The sequence below is a fragment of the Cavia porcellus genome, unplaced genomic scaffold (genome assembly GCF_034190915.1).
Source record: "Cavia porcellus strain 051 isolate PalLab524CR breed Dunkin Hartley unplaced genomic scaffold, mCavPor4.1 scaffold_24, whole genome shotgun sequence".
NCBI lineage: Eukaryota > Metazoa > Chordata > Mammalia > Rodentia > Caviidae > Cavia > Cavia porcellus.
In genome coordinates this window covers 7814177-7828172 of record NW_026947507.1, presented here as the reverse complement: position 1 = coordinate 7828172, position 13996 = coordinate 7814177, and the positions used below count along the sequence as shown (strand labels likewise).

At 35.0% G+C, this 13996-nt stretch overlaps 1 protein-coding gene across 16 annotated transcripts in view; it reads right to left on the bottom strand.

Moving 5' to 3' along the window:
- The window catches only part of Pcm1 (pericentriolar material 1), an 87100-nt gene that overhangs the window by 43333 nt on the left and 29771 nt on the right, over window positions 1–13996 (bottom strand). For 15 of the 16 annotated variants that reach the window (XM_013151636.3, XM_063234618.1, XM_063234616.1 and 12 more), the window contains 9 exons: window positions 13749–13878; window positions 12575–12718; window positions 11125–11315; window positions 9503–9700; window positions 7408–7627; window positions 7152–7297; window positions 6226–6416; window positions 4062–4233; window positions 2633–2991 (listed from right to left, as the gene is read on the bottom strand). In XM_013151636.3, coding sequence (XP_013007090.1) covers window positions 2633–2991; window positions 4062–4233; window positions 6226–6416; window positions 7152–7297; window positions 7408–7627; window positions 9503–9700; window positions 11125–11315; window positions 12575–12718; window positions 13749–13878 — 1751 coding nt within the window. The remainder of the gene's footprint in view (window positions 1–2632; window positions 2992–4061; window positions 4234–6225; window positions 6417–7151; window positions 7298–7407; window positions 7628–9502; window positions 9701–11124; window positions 11316–12574; window positions 12719–13748; window positions 13879–13996) is intronic. The other variant, XM_063234620.1, reaches the window with a different exon arrangement.

Genomic DNA, 13996 nt, shown 5'->3' with positions numbered 1-13996 from the left:
TCTTCATATTCCACTTCTTTACAACTCTACACATTTCTTCTACACAACTCTACACTTGGAATGTTTTCCAGTATTATCTCACTTCATCTCCATTTACTACTTCCTTTATGACACAAAAACCATCCATTTTAAAAAACAAATCCTAGCTATTCCTATCCCACAAAGAAAATAAAATATAAATCAGCTATCCAGTTCAGCATTTCTGAGGCTTTCATGTATGCATCTTCACATAAAATGTAAAATCTTGGTAAAATGCACATTTGAAAAACTGTATTCTGATTCAGTTCATGGCAGGCACAACAGTGTACATTTCTTTCTTTTTTTTTTTTAATTGGTACCAGGGATCGAACTCACGACTGCCTGCTTGCAAGGCAGGCACTTATGCCGCTGAGCTAAATCCCCAGCCCAACAGTATACATTTCTAACAAGGTCTAGATGAAGTTAATGCTGTGCGTCCACAGTTCACATTCTGAATCAGAAGAGTTTACCTGACTTTTTTGATTCATATTAGCTTGACTTTGCCACATGTCTCTTGATTCTGCTAACAGATCTTATTTGCATGTGTGTGTGCGTGTGCACATGCGCACAACATATAGTGGGTTCTCACTAACAGATGGTTTTGGGTGTCTATTTAACAAATGTGAATGTATAGTTTGGCACATATTCTTAAATATAAAAGAACTACAAAATCATGTCAACTTTTGCCATAAAGTAAAAAAGTTGAATTATGTGAGGTATAGTTGAATGTTTTAAGTTTTTAAAAATTATTACAGTAAAAGAATGGATTCTAACATTTACTTTTTATGGTCATTCTGACTTTGGGGAAGTCAAAAGCCAGTCATCTGGCTTTGGGAAAAAGCCAGATGTTGCACAGTGCCAGAGTCAGTATACAAAAGAGGATGAGGACACAGTGTAATGTTACAAGCCCGCCTTCCCACTGGATGGCTCTGGGAAGTGGCGTTCCCTGTACTTTTAAGATCACATCTCACCTTGTTAATATACTCATGAAAAGGGACATCCACAGCTGCTTCAGTAAGTGGCAAGGTGATGAGTGTGTTTGAAATAAGGGGAAGTATTTTGAGGGAGATTAATGGTAATGCAGCTTTTACTATAGTCAACTTTTAAAATTTAAACATTCACCATATCTTTCAATTGCACCTTATATATAAGAAACAGTAATTCCCCAGAATAAAGACATTTCAAAAAAGATACAAAATCAGTATTTCAAGGCTTTGGTAAACATAACCATCAACTGGCTAAAACTTGGCTACTTAAAAGCATAGTCTGCACACCAAAATCAGCAAAATACAAGTCTGTTAGAAATGTAGACTCTCAGATCCCTCCTAGACCAACTACATTAGAATGTACACCTAAGACAGCATTCCCAAGTAATCTTGAATGAAATGTTGAAGTTTAAAAAGCACTGCCCTGTACAATCAAATGTTGTAGTTTTGTAATGGCAAATCTATGGTATGTGTGCCGCAGCCAGCTATTTGTTATTATCGGAAGCTCTAAAAGGTATGCAATCACTGCACTAGTTGAATAAGAGAGTGTTGGAAGAAAAAATATTGCTTATTCATTTATTCATATGTCAGAAAACATTTTTGGGGGGCAAGATACCAGTGAACAAAAAATTATTTGAGTACACAAACGAATCTCTCAAAATGGCCGTTACTGACTTAAATATTCTCTGGTAGTACTAATAGTAATCTTGGGAAAAACATAACAGTTGTGAGGATAGTTTCAGAACACTGGTTACTAATAAGTCAATTCCTCTCAAATTTTTATAACTGGAAAATTATTTCAAGGATGGCGATAATAGTGCTAATAAAAAATGTTATTCGTGTTCAAATTTGCCTGTTTAATTATCAGATTTTTCACATGTAGAAATGGGTAGGAACCAAGGCCTTCAAGAACACATAAATAAAAAAAAATGTAAGCATCTATAGTTTTTATTTGGATTTTCAGAAAGGGTTACATCACTCAAAGAGTTAAGATAAATGCTAACAAACTTCACACGTGTGCGTAACTGGGGCAAGGGGAGTGTGCTCAGAGATTCATACAGCTAGGCAAGCACTCCAGTGCTGAGCTTCATCCCCAGCTCTCCCAACTGCCCTGCCCTTTTAGTACTGAGAATCACACCTGCCAGGCAGGAGACATGCTGCTGGGCTATATATCCAATCTTGATTCCCTTTTGTAAAATTAAGTTTGGAGAAAAGATCTCACTAAGCCTAAAATCTTTAGGCTAAGAAATTGCCATGATGCCTATGTTTTACAATTTTCTCTCTTAGCTGTCACATAGGCATCATGGCAATTTCTTAGTGACGTACAAAATTGAGAAAGTATCTTTTGAGCCACAGTAATTACATATGTAATAAACCACCCTCCCAAAATAAAAAAAGAAAACATAAGAACCTTCAAGAAGTTAAAAGGTCATGTTTTAAAATATTTGTACTAAATATTACTTGAAATATTTTTAAAACTTTTTTAAAAAGTAGAAAGGTAACTAAAAATGTCTGTTTAAGTATGCCTAGCAGAGTGCCTGCCCACCCAGCAATACTGACATTAGATATCAACAGGTCAGAAGGTTACCAGTGTTTATGTTAAACTTTCAACAAATTTTAATACTTACCACCAGTTTTAACTCTGCTTTTCTGCTGAACAGAATTTCTCTTCTTATTCTTTAATTTGGGAGTTTTGTCTTTAGATGCCAGGTTGGCTTGTGCAGATGCTTTTCTTGTCTTGAATGTTTTAGTTACTGTTGTGGGATCCACTGGATCAGGGATACTGCTAAAGCTTTCTAATGATTCTTCATCAAATTGGCGTCTTCTCCTACTTGCATCTATTTGATTTTTGCGATTACTATTTGTAGTTTTCTCTACTGACACTGCAAATCCAGTCTTTGTAAATGGTTTTTCAATTTCTCCTTCTTGCTCATATAACCATGGTGCCTTACTGTTTTGTGCTTCCTCTTCAGGCTGTTTCTGATTCCTAACCAATAAAAACAAGTTTTTGGAAATTACATTGTAAGTTTGCTGAAAATTCCACATATGCTCATTTAGGTACATAAAATCATCGAGCTATAAAATGTTTTCACAAGAATATGCATTAAATGTGCAAATAAGTACATACTACAAATTAAACTAATTTTGGATCCTTAATAAACATTTTTACTGGCAGAAATTTTAAAAGCTTCATGATAGGAACAGTGGGAAAGAAAAAACAAAGTAACAATAATAATGTCATAACATTTCTACCAGAGGTTATCAAAAAGAATTTCTAAGTTAACACAATTATTAAAAATATCATTTATATAGCCATAAAAATGCCTACAGAACTGGTCTGAACCAATTTGTCTTTTAGCTGGCTGTGTCAGAAATGGTACTTGAGAAATTATCATATTAAACAATAATAAACATTAGAAAAGAAAGAACAAAATCCTAACTATGACTGATACCATGTACCATCAAAACTTCCCAGAAGAGCCAAGTACAGTGGCATACAGTTGTAACCCCAGGGTACCCAGGAGGCTGAGACAGGAGAGACAGGAGGATTGCATGTTCAAGGCTAGCCCAGGCAACTTAGTAACATCCTGTCTCAAAATTAGAACAAATAAAAAGGGTTAGGAATGTAGCTCAATGGTACAGTAGTAAGCCTGAAGCCTGTGTTCAATACCTAGTACTGACAAAAAACAGAAGACATCCCAAATATATTTAATAGTACTCAATATTACAATTTGAATGCTCTCTAGAAAGTGATTCGAATTAGAGATATAAGTCAAATAAAAGGCTCACTATTTAATAACTATTCTCTATCAGTTAATATTAGTTTCAAGCTTTAAGTCAGTATATACTTTCAACCTTAAAGACAGACATCAAAGATATCCTATTGGCCTGGTCATATTCAATAACATGTAAAAAGTTTCGTATTTCCAACATTGTCAAGCCAAAGAATCACAAACACCCTAATTCCATTTTCAAATTATAATTACATGTAATTACAAAAGTGTTTTTACAAAAGTAAAAGTTTAAGCAAATAACATTACGTTCACAACCAAGTACCTTTGCTTTTCTGCTCCAATAGAAGAACTGCTTTCAAAGGGTTTTGGAAAAGCCATATATTCTGTTTTCCCTGAAGGATTCTGGGCTAATGGCTGCTGGTGTTCAGTAGGTGTAGAAATATTCTGAGAAAAATCTCCAAAATTAGAAGGAAATAAAGGGCTGAAATTCATACCTAAGCAATAAAGAACAATAAATTTTGCTTTAGCCTTAAAATAAAATCACATATTCTGTTCAGATGCATCAAAATAAAAAATTAATACACTAACATTCATTTAATCACTTATAGCTCATTCAGTCTACGTTTTAAGTCTTTGTGATACTAAGATGACTAATGATCGCTACCTCTTTAAGAACTAGAAGTTATAAATAGTAGTACCAGATCTTTATCAAATTATAGGGTGCCAGACTCAACTGTAAGTACTTCACATGTTACTTCATTTAGTGACTAAATTAGCAGTGTAAGATTGGTACTACAGGCATACTCATTTTACTAGTGAGAAAATAGGTTTAGAGGTCAAATAGCTAACAAAAAGAGGTTCTACATGACTCCAAAGCTTATATTCTTCCTAATCAGGAACATAATTAAGTACTTAGCAAACAGGGCTATGTATCAGAGGTAACTGCAAAGGATTATTCACAGGAAAGGATAAAGAGAGCTTTGCAAAATTGAACTAGTATATGAGGAATTAACAGGTAGTCTAATAACCTACCTGTACAGGGTAGGTATGGGGTTAAAAGCACAGCATGTACAGCTTCTCAATTACCACTTAAAAATCAACTTAAGCATTTACAAGGCCTTGAATTCAATCAGTGCATTTAAGAAAATGGCTTGTGGGCCTGGGCATTTAGCTCAGCGGCACAAGTGCCAGCCTGTAAATCGTGAGGTTGTGAGTTTGATCCCCATTCCAAAAAAAAAAACAACTCAGCAATGGCTTGCTCAATTTCTTAAGTCACTATTTTGAAAACATATTATGCTTTATGGATATTTACAATTCATAAAAGCCTTTACCTTTCTCTCCTTCTACATTTCCTGGCAAACACCTTCAACTCCTCCTCTTTGATGAATTACTTCATATAATTGGTCTCCTATTTGTTCCACTTCTATAATACTGTCTTTTTAATTATTCATTTTTCTTTAGTGCCACTGCCAGTGCCTTAAGTCAGATTATCACTCTTTCCATTATATTACTGTACAAGTCTTTCATTCACTAGTTACTTCTGGCTCCTTTCCTCCAATTTCTCTTCAACATTTTTATCAGTATAATCATTCTATAATATAAATCTAATGTTATCCCCCTCTCAAAGCCCTCCAAAGGCTCTTATATACATACAGTTTAAGCTTCTTCTGCACATCACAAAAGACCTCTGTCACTCTTCAGCCACACACATCAATTATACTTTTCCTGCCTTACGCCTAAACACTGGTCACACTTACCTCTAGATTCCTGGAGGGAGTATTAATTCACTGTTTGCAACTAAGTAGTTCCACTGATTAGGAAGCCCTTCCCCTTTTAATCTCTCTGGAAGTAAATTGTATTCATTCTTTAGTTTAAATAAAACCTTTCCTGGAAAAATTGAATTTACTCACTCTCCCCCCAACCATAGGCTACAGGACCCATGGTACTGTGTCAAAAGGATTAATATTCTTAACTTTCTCACTAGACCTGAGTTCCTTCAAGGGTTAGTCTCACTCATCTTTTAATCTCAGTAATTTATATAGTGGCTGGCACATAATAAGCAAAGGGAAAAAAAGTCTGAATAAAAAGCTGTGTTCACTAACAAGATACAGTGCTTCTCCAGAAGCGCTGCTAATTTAGTCATCTGTACTCTCATCATGTTTTATAGTGTCTGCTGGGCAGCAGCCAAAGGATATGTTAATTTCCTTTCCCCTGCTAAATAGTTGAAGTATATCATTCATAGCCAATTTACCTCATTTTGTTAGCAACAACATTAAGCTTAAATTTTTATTACAAGAAACAACATAAAGTACGTAACTTCTCTTGCCATTTCCTACCATTCCAAAATAGAATGTTAAAAATCCAAGCAAAAAACACATAAAATACAAACTAACTGAACAACCAAAACGAAAAATCCATCATGCACTGGAGAAATTATAATATAAAACCCCTGCATGTACTTTCTGTTTGGATATTTAGTCACCTACCTGGTGCAAATGATGAAAAGTTAGTAAACCCAGGTAGATTAAACCAATTTAAAGGCTGTGTTGGAAGGCTGAAAGGACAAAATAAACTGGGAGAAGAAGGGTGTGATGCATTACTCCCTCTTTCTTGGCTTCCAGGTTTGTCTGGGTGTGGATTTTGCTGGCGCATGAGTTCATTCAGCATTTGTTTCAACCTACAAAAATTTAGGAATTCAAAAAATTAAAAATCAGTTAAATTATCATCTATAAAAGTATATTCAGGGGCTGGAAATTTAGCTCAGTAGCATAAGTGCCTTCCTAGCAAGCATGAGGTCCTGAGTTCAATCCCCGCTACCAAAAAAGAAAAGTATATTGAGAAAGAATACATATATATATGCACACATATATCCTCTTACATATAGAAGAAATGATCCAGGACCACATTTACTACAACAAATATTTCCTTGCTCTGATGACTTAATTCACTAACAGCCTTTGGTAAGACTTGAACTTGATTCTTTTGTCACATAACAGGTATGGTGTAACTAATTTTTTGTTTATAGCTTTATTATAAGAATAACTGTACAATTCATCCAATGTAAGGATATGATTTGATGATACAAAATTTTGCAAATATCAATATGGGACACTATGTAAATCATAAAATTCTCAAAAAACACAAAATGTTTGAATATATAATTTAGCTCTTGCTCTTTTTGCATAGAAGATAACAGTAAAATTCTCAATTTTAGTACAGTACTCACTGGATACTTTCAATACTTCTAAGAAAGTTTATCTCTGGGGCTGGGGATTTAGCTTAGTGGCACAAGTACCTGCCTGGCAAACACAAGGTTGTACATTCAATCCCCAGTACCAAAAAAAAAAAAAAAAAAAAAGAAAGAAAGAAAGACAGACAGACAGACAGACAGACAGTAAGTTAGCTGGTTTACCTCTGAACATTATTCTGTTGCCACGTTAGCTGTGTATAGCACTGGTTCAACTGGTGCATTATGAGGTGTACTTGTGGAGATGCGACATTGCTTGGCATAACACTGTAAGGACCCGTGAGAAGAGTTTGTAGCAAGCAAGACAAAGTCTATTTGAAAGAAAATTTTTGGTAATAGTCAATGATGAGTTTAAGAAAATTTGTATTGCTTCAAAAATAGTGCAAACAAATGAAAAATTCAGTATTATAGTAAATTTTACCTGTTGGTCTTGCATCAAAGTCTGACAAATGTTAACACTGAAATCAAGTTGTTTCTTTAGCTGATTAATTTGTTCTTGCCACTGTTCTTTCTCTTCTACGTAAGAGAGCTCTGACACCCATCGAAGATTTTCTTGTCGTTGCATACTAATATTCTGTTGTCTTGTCTTGGCTAAAGGACGATAATTTCCATCAGCTGAAAAAGGGCGATTGTTCTTCCACCTAATAAGATTTAAGGCCTTATGTCATCATATATAGTATTTTTTTAAAACATAGCAACTGATACCCTAGTCTTTTTAAAAATGACAGATTTCCAGTTTATACAGTTTTATTTGCTTTCTGATCTTTTTCACTTAACATTTTGCACAGAAGATTCCACATGACTCTATTCTGCAAAATAAAAGTATCATATACTGCAAGCATTTTCTGTTCATGTTTTAGTTTAGGCACAAAACATTCTATCATGTTGAACCATTAAATCTACTTAACCATTTCTCACAAAAAATTTTTCCCTGTTATAAATAACAACACAATTAATATTTATTTTTATTTACCTTATTTATTTTTTGAGACAGCACCTCACCAAGTTATGTAGGCTGTTCTCAAATTCCAGGATTCAAATGATCCTCCCATTTCAGTCTCAGAAGTACAATACCAAATTGTTTGCAAACATAAGCATTGTGAACCAAGGTACTACTATAGTTGGGGATTATAGGCATATACCACTGTCCCTGAAAATGCAATTAATATTTCTGTTGACCTTTTTCAATATCTTTTACTTTTCTCTTTGCATAATTCCCCAAAACAGAAGTAAAAACGAAAGTTTATGTATGAATCTTATAGTCTATCTGGGATGTAGAGCACACCTTCTGATGTAATTTACAAATAAAAATACATCTAGTTTTTGTCTTTGGTTCCTAGCACAGAGACCCTAAAGCCCTCAGAATCTCTCAAATGGTAAAGCACCTTTAGTTATTAACAAGCCCCTTTCAACATCATTAATAAAGTAACTCTTGGAGAAAGAAGAGTGACCACTAGAAATACCAACTAAGTCATTAGAGTGTTATAACTTTCAGACCCATCCCCTCAACTCCAGGGAAGAAAACAGGGCCATGGATTGGTCCAATCATCAATGGTCACATCTTAAAACAATTATGCCTACATAATTGCTATGGTTTGGATCTAAAAGGTCCCCAACAAGTCTATGTGCTTAGAGGCAGAGTTTTTGGAAGGTGACTGGATCATGGGGCCATTACACAAATTAATCCATTGATGAATTCCTAGCTGAATGTGCTGTTATGAGGCAGGATCCAGTCACAACATGTAGGCCATTAAGGGCATGACATAGACAGATACATTTCTGTGTCTGGCCCTTCCTTTTTCTCTGCTTCCTGGTTCCCAGATTGAGCAGCTTTTCCCTACCGTTATCTTCCCATCACACTGTTTCTGCCTTGGAGCCAGCTAACCAGGGACTCTCTTAAACTGTGAACCAAAATAAACTTCTCCTTTAAGTTACTGAGTGTGAGGTATTTTCTATTTTCTCCCACAAGAGAAAGTGACTAATACAGTAATAAATAATAATAATAAATAATAATAAAACCGACACAAAAAACTCTGGAATTTAGAGTGCTTTGGGGCTGGTGAGCACATTAAAGTGTTAGGATAGTGGCTTGCTCGGAGAGGACATGGAAGCTCTGTATATTCTCATGTATTACCCTTAAATCTCTTCTAGTTGATTGTTCTGATATGGATACTTCATAATAAATTGATAAATGTAAGTAGGTGTATATTTTCCTGAGTTCTGTAAGTTGTAAGGTATTAAACCTAAAAAGGAACCTATGGGAACAACTAAATTTGTAACCAAGTCAGACAGAAGTGCAGTTACCCTGGGAACCAGGTACTTGCACCCAAAATGAAGACACTCAAGTAGGTCTGAGTCTTTCAATTTGTGGGGTCTGCACTAACTCCTGAGTCTCAGTACCATAAGTGAATTGAACTTTAGGACACTTGTTTACTTGGTCTTAAGAACTGCCCAGTGTCAGAAACACCTGATATATACATAAATTAAAGCAAAAAAATGAGAACACTGAAACTAACCTGTTTTTGGTTTCCTTTACATTACAGGAGTTATGATTTGCACTGTTAGGAGGATACACAGAAAAGTTGTCATTGGAACTGGCATACTGCTCTTCTTCTTCTTCATCTGTCCGAACAATTCCTTCAGAAAGGTAACCATCTTCATCTCCTTCTTCATCTAGTGCACACTGAGTAGAACCTCCCCAAGTTGCCATCGTTCTATTATGAGACATCACAGATACCATAATGAAGATTAGTTAAATATTTTACAAAAGGGCCAGGTATTTAGCTCAGCGGCTCAAGTGCTTGCCTGGTAAGCATAAGATCGTGAGTTTGATCCCTGGTACCAAAAAAGAAAAAAAAAAAAAAAAAAAACCAACAACAATGTATTATAGGTCAAACTCTTATCAAACACAGGTTTAAGTTTTTATCATATTTAATCATAGTAACTATGAGATAAACAGTACTATCCTGATTGCTGTTATATAGAAGGCTTAGTTTGTCTACTACAAAATGATTCATTAAATAAAATAGCAATCCCATTCTGGAACTTTTAGCCTAAACTAAACCTCCTCAACTTTTTCTTGAGTGACAGTTCTCTGTTTCAGTGCTGTCCAACAGAAATTTCTACAACAGTGGTAATAATCTTTTGGTACCATCTGTGCTGCTGTATAGAGTAGATGCTCAATACACATGACTATTTACCACTTAAAATGTGGCTTGTATGACTGAGAAAACAATTTTTTTTTCTTTTTAGACAGAGTCTCGCTATGCAGTTCAGGCTGGCCTTGAGCTCACTTTGTAGCCCACTCTGGTCTCAAACTTACAATGATCCTCCTGCCTCAGACTACTGAGTGCTGAGATTACAGGAATGTGTCACAAAAGAAAATAAATTTTTAACTTAATTTTATTTAGATAACCACCAATATCTACTTGATGCCATATCAGAATGTATAAATAACTCTACACCAATGGTTATAAAGCTAGATGTTCATCAAAACTATCTGAAGAAAACTATGAAAGAGAAACATGCAGTACCCAGAAGGCACAGTTTGACTAATAATATGCATACTGGGTCTCTAAGAATAGGAAAAGTTCTTCCAAGAGGAAAAAAAGAGAATAATATTCTAGAAATGATAAGAAGATATGAATAAGTACAGCTGCAACAAATTTCTATTTGTTATTTCAGATCAAAACATTATTATACAGCTAAGCAAATAACTAATCTCACAGAGGACCAACTCTTAGAAATATTCTAAGTATGAAAATTTCAAAGTTAAGCCCATAAACATTTAGTTTCATGTAGCAAAATGTTTTAAGATCCTGAGGGATGGAACAAATTAAAAAAGTGCTTATTTGCAATGTAACAGAGTGAGCATTTTTTATAAGCTATAAACTAAGAAAATAAGGCTTACCCACACTAGAAAATCTGTATCATCATTTGATTAAATGCCACAGTAATTGCAACTAAAGAAAGCTGATGCTACGAGAAAAGAAAGCAGCCAGATTCAGTTAAACTGAGGCATAAAGGTAATGAGAGCCAGGGTAAAGGAAACAGGTTTGTGGTAATGTAAAGGGAAAATGAGGCTCCTTACCTACATTTTAATTAAGTGACATTTTTAAAACATAAATAACTTTCTTACTTTTCTGTTCTACTTTGCTGAGGAGTACACACGTTCTCAGATCCATCACTTCTTAATGACACAGCCACTGGAGATGTAGTTTCAGCTAGAGCTTGCCTCCTCTGATGCTCAGCCATCAGCGCTTCAAGCTGCTTTCTTCTCTGTCGTAGCTCCTCCCTCAACATTTCATGTCTTCTCATGTCTGACCACAACTATTGTTTTAAAAATCAAAATCTAATAAATATTTGGATTTGCTGAAGCCTTACAGAATGGTCTTACAGAATCTTGTCACCAACACAAAGCACTCTACTTTCCTTCTACCCTTTTCATACTAAGATATCCACAAAGGTGAAAATAATATTTTAGTGATAAATAAGAAAAACACAATCATTAATTCTTAATGACAAAAGGTACCACCCAAATATATTTCACAGACCATTCAGAAAAAGTTATGGTATTTTTCTATACACCGTATATAAACAAACGGCCAAAGAATAGGTCTGGCTAACTGAAATGATCAGTATGTGCCACCTATCTCCTTATATATAATCCTGCCAAGTATACTAATAAAGAGTATGAGTTTTTCAAGACACAAGTATTTTTTGGAAAAAAGTGATTTGCTCCCCCAACTAAACTGCACAAAACCCACTACAATTTAGAAACATACTCCACATGGAGCACTTCCTTAGCATGTGCAAAGCCCTAGTTCTGATCTCCAGCACAGCAAAGTAATAAAACAAAAGACAACCACCAAATAATGTGACAGTTAATCTTGCCAACTTGACTGAGTAAGGAATTCCTAGCATTGTGGTACAGACTCTAATTCATGCACTCTAGGAATTTCAGGCAGAAGGATGTCAACTGTAAGCCCAGCCTGGGCAACTCAGTGACCCAGTGAGACTAAATAAAAAAAAAAAAAAATAACCAAGGGATGGGGATGTAGCTTAGTGCAAAGAACTCGGGCTCAATCTCTGATAAGGCAAATAAAACTCTCAAAACAAAAAACAAAAACCTAATAAAGTAGCAAAGTACACTTCCAGATGCACCTACAAAGTGTTTCTATAGACAACTGGCAATGCAGGACACCAAACTGATGGGAAGACCTACCTGAATATAGGCAAATTGCTGAGGGCCCAAATGGAAAAAATGTGGAAAGAGAAAGCTAGCCAGCACAAGCTCGTTCCCTCCCTACTTCCCATGCCATGAGACAGGCAGACTTCCTCCAACATACCGTTCTACCAGGATGTTTCTGCCTTAGCACAGGCCTAAAAGCAAACGGGCAACTAATTCACACTATCACCTCTGAAACTGTGGGTCAAACTAAGCCTCTCCTTTTAAGTCATTTTTCTCAGGTATTGTTATAGCAATGTTAAACTAACTCAAGTAACAAAAACTACATTTCACAGATTTTGTTTCCCTTCTTAAAATGTGACTTAAGACCACAGGAAAAAAACAATTTATTGTATTGTACCTCATTATCTACTACTGAAGAATCATCGGGCTCAAAAACAGATTTGCTTGTACCAGTCTCATTTTCATTAACAGTTGGGGTTGAAGTAACAGCTGGGATATATTTTTTTGTAGGACAACAATTACTCACACCAACAGCTGACAGCTAAAAAAAGAATTGGCAAAAACTATTATCAGGTGTTAAAGCAATTGTATCAACTTTATAAAAGTAGTTATTTTTCCTCTTTAAAGAGACTTCTAGTACCACATTTAATCTATTCTTACCAGACTTCAATTGTCATCATTACCCACAGATAACAATAACAACAAAAAATCAAAACACAGGGAAAAGTTCATGAATACCTATAGTAATCCTCAGGAATATTAGTGCCACTAATGATCCAGTGTTACTGTGGAAATTTTTGTAATGATCCAGTGTTACTGTGGAAATTTTTGTACATTTATCCTAACTCTGTCCCTGAGAATTATGTACATTTGGGATAGATATTAAAAACAAAGTCAAAAGGTAACATCATTTGACGCTGAGCATGGTGGCATACACTTGTAATTCTAGCATTCGGGAGGCTGAGGCAAAAGGATTGCTGCATTGCGTTTCCCTTTCTTTAAAAACAAAGAATAAAGCTAACCAATAAAGTTTAGGAAAATCTCAAAGAACAATTTATGATTCTACTCCATTATTAACCCTGTATCTATACCTATCTGGTGTAACCAATAAGATACCTTATTCTGTATTTAATTTCAAAGACCCACATAAGAGAACTAGTTAACAAGTATATACACTTAATACCCAAAATATTCATAATTATTTACTTTAGATAATAATTTATAATGGCTTAAAGGCTTTATTACTAGGCTAGAAAAACATAAAAATACTGGTCCAAAACTACGAAGTGTAAACTAGAATATTTAATATAATAAAGTTAGAAGTACTCATGTTCTGAAACAATGTTTAGCTAGCCCAGTAACTGTAAGAATGGAAATGAGTCAATTTCTATGCTCTCTCTCTCACAGTATAAACATATCCCCAAACCCATCTCATTAGTTTTCCACAAAATTAGTAGATATAACTCTGTCTCAGTACTGTATTTAAAAGAAAAAGACAATGGCTACTTTCAGGTGACATAGGTTTTAAACATCTTTTCCACCAAATATAAAGAAATACATGTCATCATTACCTGTAGGTCAGGACATGCCTTTTGCAATGCTTGGATTTTCTCTTGGATCTCAATCAGTTTCTTTCTTTCCTCCTGCAATTGTTTTAGCTCTCTCTGCTGCTGCTGTAATTTAGCCTCATAAAATTTCTCTCTGTAATTACATTGACATTGAATTTGTGAACTACTATAACTATGTTGACAGTAATGTAATACCCAGCCAATTACTTTCTCTAAAACAGGCACTAGGGCCAGGGCATGGTGGCACGTGT